The 9,244-nt window shown below is 51.5% G+C and overlaps 3 protein-coding genes across 3 annotated transcripts, besides 15 other annotated features; all 3 read left to right on the plus strand.

The window, feature by feature from the left end:
* Positions 1–32: a microsatellite.
* Positions 33–348: 316 nt separating this feature from the next.
* Positions 349–388: a microsatellite.
* Positions 389–639: 251 nt separating this feature from the next.
* Positions 640–1,488, plus strand: TraAM80_08124 (splicing factor PTSR1 interacting protein; the record flags this gene model as incomplete). The annotated part of the gene is made up of 1 exon (XM_029384884.1): positions 640–1,488. One exon carries the CDS (start codon positions 640–642, stop codon positions 1,486–1,488), a length of 849 nt encoding a protein of 282 aa, XP_029235329.1.
* A 528-nt stretch (positions 1,489–2,016) lies between these two features.
* Positions 2,017–2,073: a microsatellite.
* Positions 2,074–2,301: 228 nt separating this feature from the next.
* Positions 2,302–2,368: a microsatellite.
* Positions 2,347–2,369: a microsatellite.
* Positions 2,369–2,379: a microsatellite.
* Positions 2,380–2,490: 111 nt separating this feature from the next.
* Positions 2,491–2,513: a microsatellite.
* A 37-nt stretch (positions 2,514–2,550) lies between these two features.
* Positions 2,551–6,090, plus strand: TraAM80_08125 (uncharacterized protein; the record flags this gene model as incomplete). Its single annotated transcript, XM_029384885.1, has 1 exon — positions 2,551–6,090. The coding sequence occupies one exon, from the start codon at positions 2,551–2,553 to the stop codon at positions 6,088–6,090; it is 3,540 nt and encodes a 1,179-aa protein (XP_029235330.1).
* A 562-nt stretch (positions 6,091–6,652) lies between these two features.
* Positions 6,653–6,676: a microsatellite.
* A 228-nt stretch (positions 6,677–6,904) lies between these two features.
* Positions 6,905–8,644, plus strand: TraAM80_08126 (uncharacterized protein; the record flags this gene model as incomplete). The annotated part of the gene is made up of 1 exon (XM_029384886.1): positions 6,905–8,644. The coding sequence occupies one exon, from the start codon at positions 6,905–6,907 to the stop codon at positions 8,642–8,644; it is 1,740 nt and encodes a 579-aa protein (XP_029235331.1).
* A 10-nt stretch (positions 8,645–8,654) lies between these two features.
* Positions 8,655–8,668: a sequence feature (A-rich).
* Positions 8,669–8,699: a microsatellite.
* Positions 8,700–8,714: a sequence feature (A-rich).
* An 87-nt stretch (positions 8,715–8,801) lies between these two features.
* Positions 8,802–8,842: a microsatellite.
* Positions 8,843–9,023: 181 nt separating this feature from the next.
* Positions 9,024–9,047: a microsatellite.
* A 26-nt stretch (positions 9,048–9,073) lies between these two features.
* Positions 9,074–9,099: a microsatellite.
* Positions 9,100–9,141: 42 nt separating this feature from the next.
* Positions 9,142–9,159: a microsatellite.
* Positions 9,160–9,244: the final 85 nt, after the last annotated feature.

Here is a 9,244-nt window from a genome sequence, read left to right on the forward strand (position 1 = left end):
TTTGTTTGTTTGTTTGTTTGTTGTTGTTGTTTTCACATGCGTTACCATGTGCGTGTGTGTTTCTTCTTTATCAATCTCAATTTTATTATTATTATTTTCTGGTGATTTCGTGTTCGTTCTCTCCTCTCCCTATTCTGCGTCTCTTTTCCCAAGACGAGGGAGACTGTTACGGAAGACCGCAGAATAGTCTCAACGAGAGAGCTGACGCTGCCGTGGCGAACCCTTGTGCGAGTGGGCGCGTGTGTTTCACCTAAAGCAGAACAGTAAGCAGAAAACGTTGGGAGAGAGGCCGCAGACCCACAGGAAAAAAAAAAACGGGAGTCACCGCAGCCATCACGCCAGGCGCGTACACACACACACGCGTACACACACACGCACACACACACACGTATTTAACATCTTCATCTCGGTAGGAAAGGGGTTAAATGGACGTCATTCCCCCTGAGTACGACAAGGAGACTAAGGAACGGATCTACCGCCAAGAATGGCTTGAGTATTTTAACTTCATCGGTTGGGATGCAGCGATGCGGGACCACCCGGAACAGTTTTACGCCATCTTCCCTAATAACTCCAGCAGCTCGCCATTCACAGCGGGGGGTGGCTCAGATGCCTTGCTGGCACACGAGATGCCCGGCGCGCATGGCCCCCCGCCCTTCCTTGGCAGTCAACAGCAACATCACCACAGCCACCGCCGACCCATTAGTGGTGGGCATTACGGCAACTCTGTGCTCGCCGCACCGGGCGCCACAACAGCGGCGGCGGCGGCGAAGTTGTTTCTTGATAGTGAGAGCTCCAGCGACAGCGGGAGATCCTCCTCGTCGTTTTCCTCTTACACAGGGGGAACCTTCGAGTGCAAGCACGTCTCCACTGCGGCACCAGCAGCGGCATCGTCGTGAGGGGGGCGAAGCGGATGGCGATGGCGGGAAAAGGAAAACCTTGTCGCGTCACCGCCGTCGCAGCCGAAGCAGAAGCGGCAGCAACAACAATAGTCGACGCCGAACGCACCGTCGTCACAACTCTCGCCGTCGCAGCCCTCGTCGCGATGCGGCATCAAAAAGAAGACGTGAAGAAGACCCCAGTGGGCGTCGAAAACGCGAACGGGACGACGACAAGGAGGCAAGACATCATGAGCGACGGTCGCACGGTAGCTACCATCCAGCGGATGAGGAGGAGAATCGCCGCCGTCGTCGCCGTCATGGGGAATCGAGTCATCAGAGGCCACGTTCGGACAGGGACAGGGACAGGGAGCGGGACGTAAAGGCTGAGCGAGGATACGGCAGGGAGAGAACGTCAGCCGCCAACGCTGGTAGTGGCTCCAACGAGGCATACAGAGGGCGATATGTTTTAAAGGAAGAGCGCGAGAAACGGCGTGTCAAGGGCGGTGAGGTTGGTGCCAACGGCCCAGGACCCACCGACCGGTACGAGGATCGCAGGGAGGACGCCCGCCAACGTCGTCAGCGGGATATGGATGGCCGGCGCAAGAGGTAAAAACAAAAACAAAAAAAGAAGGAAAAATGAATAGAAGAAAGCAAAACAAAAACAAAAAACAAAAACAGAAAAAAACAAACAAGGCGCGTCATGGAGGGTGGAAAAGAGGAAACACAACACAACGTAGAAAAGAAGAATAAAATATTTAACAAAAGATGTCACAGGTGCACACGGCTCATAGTGAGAGGACTGCTGGAGATGAGGGGGAGGAGCAAAACGTGGAGGTTGTTTGCATCTGGTATTCTTGTACTTTTGCTGTTTTTGTGTTTCTGGACTAGACTGGGGAAAAGGTGGATGGGCGAGACGAGGAGGAATGCACATAGAAAAAAAAAGATTCATGGCCTTTCTCCCACACATGCCTAGACGCATAGCACGTCTCCCGTCGCCTTTCTTAATTTGTTTCCCATTTTCTTCCTCCTATGGTATCGGTTGTATTTCGGTCATCGTGCCCTCTCACTCTGCCTCTCACCCAAACCTCCACCACCCATTTTATGGCGATCTGGCTCCCCTCCACACCTCATTCCTCCATTTCTTTGTTTGTGTGTGTGTTGTTTTATCATTTTCTTTTTTTTCTTTTTTTTTTTTGGAACAGTGGTGAGAAGGGGTTTCAAGAGGTGCGAAAAGGGTCATCGGTGTGAGAAGGGTGGAAGGTGGGGAGGGGAGGGGAGGGGAAAAAGAAAATGCAGCTTTAACGTGAATTGACACAAATCCAGAGGTGCGTAAAGTAAAAGCGAAAACGGAACAAAAGCAGTGGACCTTGTGAAGGAAGTATGGAGATGAGGACGCAGCAGGTGGTACGAGGTGTTTGCTGTTTATTTATTTATATATATATATATACATACATACATATATACACATTTATTATTATTATTATTATTATTGAGCTTTATTCCACTGCCCTCCTTTTCCTGTTTCTTGCATGGTGCTTCTCTTTCATGTGACTCGCTCTACGTGTAGAAGACATAGGTCGTGCAGATCGTGGTGCTGGACAGCAGAGAACCGGGGAGGGAGGGAGGGAGAGAGGGGGCACAGAGTCGGTGTACGACGCACGCATACTTATTTATGGTTTCAAGAGGGAATGCAACCACAAGGGTGCGACCATGTCGTGACGCCGAAAACCACCACCTCGGGCTGGGTAAGTCTCTTGGACAACCCAAAACGGCAAGCCGACGCCTATCAACGCCTCTCAATTCCTCCAACGCGTTATTCTCATTGGGGCCATACACATACATCGTGCGCCAACCAGCGAGGATGGATTTACCGGGGGAGACCAGGTGCCGGGGTGTGAGCAACGGAAAAGGGCAAAAACAGTTGGGTGAGAGACGCCGCGGTGCGGCTGGGAAAAGGCAGAAGCAGGAAAGGGAGCAAGATGAGGAGCCAACATTGTGGACATCGCCCGTTGCTACGCCACGAAAAGGCGAAAAAGAACTTGCCATAGCATCTGAGACGCCGGATGCGTCGGCCTTCTCTCCACTACCATACTCTCCATGGCCAGTTGGCGCCAATGAAAGCAAAAACTGCGACAACGGCTGCGGGGAGCAGCAGGAGCGTGGGAGAAACTCCGCTGCGTCCTCAGCCACACTTTTAAGTGAGCTACTCCGTCGAGTGCAAAAGAGTCGTGAGGTGGGAGTTCATTCATCCCCTCTTTCCGACCAACCCAAGGCTGCAGAGGAAGAAGAGAAAGAAATGTGGACGTCACCCCAGCCTCGGAAGCAACAACAACAAAACTATTATCGTCATGAGAAGAAGCAGCGAAGTACGCATGGTTGTTCTTTGGCATCGCGACTGGGCGGTGATATTGAGGAGCAGCGTAATACCCCCGACCGCCAAGCCGCCCGACATCGTGGTAACGTGGCACCGCGGTTCATCGGAATTGACGCGGGGCGCGGGGAGGGTGCCTTCACGGACAGAAATATCACTACGTCGGCAACTCCCCCCACTGACAAGTGTGCCAGCCTCGACACGTTGGAGTGGGGTGACAAACTGTGGAACGGCATCAAAGAAGATGAGGAGCGTCTTTGCCGTTGGATCGCGCAGCGAGGGTTATTCCCACGCGAGGACGCCGCCGCGCTGCGCGTCTTTACAGAATATCTGAAGAAGAAAACGGCGCGCTTGGAGCGCGACTACGATGAACTTTTTTGGTCCTTGCGTCAGCACCCACCCCCGCAGCTGCACCACGTGGAGGAACGGCCTCACCGTCACGGTCATCCCCCGCAGCCATCAGAGAAGTTGACGGGACAACGGCGCGGTGCAACCCCCAGCGTCGAAGGGTCGTCCGGTGGTCACACCTACAGTATCGATGCAACGGCCGATGCAGGAAGAAGCCTCCGGTCTGCATTTGCACCAAGGCACTTCCTGACGAAAGGAACAGTGTGTCGGACAACTTGTTGGACCGGTGGTGGGGAGTTCAACCGTGAGACGTCCACAACGCCGACTTCGTGCTGCCGTGATGGTGCCGGGAAGAGCACCCCGTTTGCATCTTCACTGAGGGACCGTCGATGGTCCGCAAAAAGGTTGCACACTAGCAACGGCTCTCGCGAGGTGTCTTTGTTCTACACGGGGCGCTCACTCGCGGCGGCGGTGGATGGGACATTGAGAAGAGACGCTGCTGCTGGACGCTCGTCGTCCCCCGTATCGTATTTGCATTCGGCGCGCCAAGAGAAAATCACAACGCGCCCGGGTCGTCATCCCCCGACAGACCGAAGTACATCGCCTACACCGCCACAGTACCAGCAGTGCCAGGAGGGGAAGGAGATGCGTAACGTTGGAGAAGCAGAGGGAAATGTTCCTACGATCCTAGAGCCAAGGTTGAACACCTTGAGTGTAGGTGAGGCCGTCTCGACCGCAGCTCCCACTGCTGACTGCACCTCGCGTCCTCCAGCTGAATCACACGTTTCTGCCGTTGTGCCCAAAAAATGTTTTTCTCCTCCCAATGCTGCTGGAATAGAGGATGTGTCGGCTCTGATTCGCCTGCGCAGTTACTGCGGCCAGCTTGATGCGCAGTTTATGCGGCTTTTTCGTGAGGACGAGGCACAACACCAGTGCAGTGACGCTGAACGTGACATGATTGCGAGTGTTGCGGGGGCAACGAAGCGGGAACCCGCACATCCACTACATCGTGTGGGGGCCACGACAACAGAGGCCATGAATCGTAGTGGTCGCCGCTCCACACTTGTGTCTCCACCACCACCAACTTCCTTACCAACCGTCTCGGCTCTCCTTGCGGAGCCCCAGCATGTACCAGAGACAGCTGGCAAGGACAACGCCTTCACTCATTTTAATGTATCATCTGTCTCCTTCCCCTCCTATGGTGAGCGCGGTTCCATCAGCGCAACGCACCATGGCGTACAATGGAATGAGTCTTGTTCTGCAAAGGCGGTGAGCCACAAATCATTTCCAACATTGCGAAGAGATACAGGCAATGAGGCACATACACCCCCGGTGTCTTTGATATTCTCTACCTCGAGTGTGGAAGATGGGCGCCACGGTGATGGCATCCAAGGTGTCATGGAACTCCCAGTTCCATTTGTATCTTCCCGTTGTATCAGCCCCACACCGCGTGAGATACGCACAGTGACGCCGCCTGGTGATATCAAGGCAATGGAGTGTGGGCGGTCTCTCGTTGCCTCCCAGGCGCCTGGTGTCAAACAGTCCATGCATTATGCATCCTCACTTTTGTCAGTTCCCACTAAAGGTTTATCCTGGAATGTGAATAATAGTCATAATACAGCTGACCAGAGTTCCCCGCCGAGGTCCGAGGAAAATGTACCGGAAATGGTGCCAACATGGAACCCGGCATCGAAGCGTTTGCATCTTGTTGAATCCGATGTTGCGCTGGAGCAAACAGGCAGGGGAGTTACCAAACCCCCAATCCTCGACAAGAGCGTGGCACCCGCAGACAGTATCGGAGGCAGTGTCAGCTTGCATGAAGCGGTGCTATCAGCAGACCCATATGAAACGACAGTACCCCTAGACAGTTCAAAGATAAATCAATCTCGACAAGTGCCCAAATTAGTTGTCCACAAGTCATCTGTCGTCCGGGCTGAGGGGGAAAGTGGTGGCACCTCAACAAACTCGTTTCATAGTAGAACAAAGAAACCAGGGAGCAGGCGAAGAAATAGAGGCCCTGGAAGTGTGGCATGGAGCAGTAGCAGCAGTAGTAGTGATAGTAGTCGTAGCGAAGGTGTTTGTGGTCTTGGCCTGAAGAAGCAAGGAAAGCTTCTCCAGAGTCCAAACAGGCGAGAGCGCTTTGGTCTTCTTATGGGAAATTCTACGTCTACTGCGGCAACGCCAATTGATCAATCGCGCTCTTATCTGATGGCGACTAACCGAGTTGGTTGTAATATTTCCAAAACACAAGAGAAACGCAACGACATGGGTTTTGTCATCGGAGGGGAGGGGGATGGAGGAGGAGGTTTGTCAGTGGTTCATAGTGGTGGGAGCAATCGGAGCACACCACAGAAAAATGCAGGCCTCTTCTTTGTGGGTGTGATTAACTCTGGGGGAAGTAATGGCAGGAGTTACAAAGCGGTGGAGCGCCGTGACGGACGGGCGTGTGCCTCCCGTCCCCCTCGTTTTGGTGTTTCCAAGAATATTCACTGAGAGCTTTTCAGAGCCAAAGGAAATATGTGGGGGTGTGGTTACCATTTTGAGGTTTGTTCCGTTAGTTGCGATCTGTGTTCCCTGCCTGCTGGCTGGCTGCTCTGAAGGGGAGGTGGGAGGATGTGGGTTGGTTACGTGGTTTGCCGTCTCCGTGGTAGTGGGCAGGCACAGGTGAAAGAACGTTTGCTTTCCGTTGGGTGCATGGGCACACGCAAAGCGTCGCCGTATTATTCGCTAGGGGAATAGATGGATTTGAGATTCCCATTTTTTTTCCCCCCCGTTTTTCTTCTACTTCCTTTCTTGCCTTCTTTACGCTTCCTGTGGCACTCATAGCATCCCGCATCCCACGGCGTGTACACTACCACAGTCAGCAAAATAATACTACTACTACTACCAAAAATGTTTTCATATGCCTCATTTTTCATTCTTTACTTTTCAGCTTTCTTCATGCTGCTTATTTTATTTGGTTGGTTGGTGGGTTTATTGCTCTTTTTTTTTTTCCTTCGCTCTGCTTGTAGTGAGCTGTGGCCGTGGGCACACAGTCACGCATATTACATATAGGTATCTTCCTATCTATCTATCTATCCACACACATATATTTATTGATACTGGACGCAGTGGAAAAAGGGCCTGCACAAAGGGCTTGATTAGAGCGGTTGCCAGTCCCCTTTCTTCCGCTACTATTCTACCAGTGAGCGTGACAGTATTTCAAAAACGCGGGCGCAAGGTAAGCACAGAGTGGCCCGGAACAAGAAGAAAGGAAACGAAAGCCACCCCCACCCCCACCCACCCCAAAAAAAGGAACGGAGGTTTAATGGGCAACTGCTGTTCATCACGGAAAAACTCAGTGGCAAATAGTAAGACCACGCGCCAAGAAAGGAGGGAGGCAGCGAAGAACAAACCGGGTTCATTTGAGTTGCACTCTCAAGCACTCAAACAACCGTTGACTGAGTTACGGCGTACGCCTCCCCAACATTCAGACGAAAACCCTGAGGATCAGGAACACAAATGGGTCTTAATTCCGCTTCCAGAAGAGAATACATTTGACAAAATTGGGGTTGGTGAGTCGAAAAAGGTCGAGAGAACAAACGCTGGGGAAACCCCCAGTTCCGCGACACAACTTGAGAAGGGTGTTGAGCGTCCGACAAACAACAGCAACCTTGAAAAATTAGAGGCGGATGAATTTCACGGTGACAGGGAAGCGAAGGAAGTTGAGGGGATGGCGCAACAGTCGGATGCAGAGATCAATCGCGTTCCAGCTCAACCGAGCGAAACTGGCGATCCTGTCAAGGTGGTCTTGCCGGTATTGAATGGCAGAGGTAATTCAAACAATAGCAGTGTCTGGAGTGCCCCCGAGGAGGGATCGGTGAGGGAAACAGCTGCTGGGGCGATTTCCACCGTCGTTGTCGCCATGCCAACCTTGTTACCTCCGCTGCTATTGGGCACTAGTGACAGTGACAGCGAAGCTGCGGAGGAAGATGCCAGGGAGAAAGCGGATGAGAAGGAGGCGGGAACAACAAGGAATCAGCATGAGGTGCTCGTTTCGAGTGTCGTTGTATCGCCTACTGTTGTATCCGAGACGTTAAGGAACACAGAGGAGGAACCGCTGCACCCCTCGAAGGACGAAAAGCAAACCCAAGTATCTGACTGCAATGAGTTTAACAAAGAGAATGACGCTTCTTTCAAAATGAACGAAAACAAAACAGTGAGCTTCACCAATGATGCTAAAGAAGCTGAAGTGCTAGAGGCGGTGAAGCCTTGTTTTCTCGTTAATGATAAGAGCCATGACAACGACAGTGGCATTGGTAGTGATAGTAAAGGTGCTAGGGGCAGTGGTAGTGGTAGTGGTGGCAATGTACTCGCGCATATTATTCGACGGAGTGCAGGAAAAGAACCGCAGATATCTGCAGTAAGTGATGACGGGGAGTTCAGTGGGCAGGGCGCGTTGGAGGCGCATGAAGATGTTGTGGAGTTTAATGTGGAGTTTACTGATGAGGACGGCGCTGACGGCAAACACGCCGGGGATCCTTATATCTTGAGTGAGGGCTCGGAAGTCGGGGGGAACGACGCCTCATCCAAGACGACACACAAGGAATATCCAAATAAAATAGTCCACTGGGGCGACGATGACGATGGCTATGCGGGCAGGGAAGGTAGAGGAAGCGGGCAGAAAACAGGTGAGAGCAGTGTGACGAAGAAGGGGAACAGTGTGGGGTGTGTCGACAGCGGTAGCAGTGATGATGGGGGTGAGCGAGATCGTTTGGTGGCGATTTTGTTTCGCGCGCAGACGAAGCAGGAGGATGGGGAAAAAAAAGACGAGAAAAAAACGTCCACGACGTCACCCCATGGCAATCTCATAACGACAAAAACAGTGGGGCAACCTGCGGCGCTGAAGACGACTTCCCTGTTGCAGGAGCATAAGTCAGTGTTTGGTGCCACCAAGAACTCCCTCCTACCTGCACGACCCCGCGTCGTCACGATAATCTCTCCATCCCCGGTGACTCCCCAGAGCAGAGATAGCCATGATGACGAGAATGGCAATCCGATTTTTTAGTGGCCGCCACGAAAGCACAAAAGTAAATAAAAATAATAATAAAAAAAACGTAAAAGAAAGAAAGAAGGAATCCACATTTTGGGAATACGAAATGGTGCGTTCCAGCCACTTCTTTGCGGCAACAGTGGCGTATAGAACTCCTTTTATATGTTTAATGTATATATATATATATATGTATAAATATATATATATTTATATGGTTGTGTGTATCCGAGAGGATTACGTGGATTAAACGTTTATTTCCCGCAGGATGTCAGATCAGAAATAGACGGATCGCCAACAGAGACATCTCATATATATACATATAACATATATGAGAAAAAGGGAGGGATAGAGAAGCCCAAATACCAAAAATAATAAACAACACCACTAATGAAATGGGAGGGGAGGGAGGGAGGGAGGGGGCCTGTATTTTTGCGAGGCGACAGGAAAGAAAGAAACAAAAAAAAAAAAAAGGTACGTGGAGATGGAGAGAAGGGGGGTGGGTACGTCCATCATTTTTTTTTTTTTTTTTTCGGTCCCACCACCACCATTAAATTCATACATTCACTGGTGCATATCTGTATGTTTACTTATACTAGTTTCGTGTGTATGGTGTAT

Source organism: Trypanosoma rangeli, assembly GCF_003719475.1.
Source record: "Trypanosoma rangeli strain AM80 chromosome Unknown Tra_15.4_contig_00377, whole genome shotgun sequence".
Classification (NCBI taxonomy): Eukaryota; Euglenozoa; class Kinetoplastea; order Trypanosomatida; family Trypanosomatidae; genus Trypanosoma; species Trypanosoma rangeli.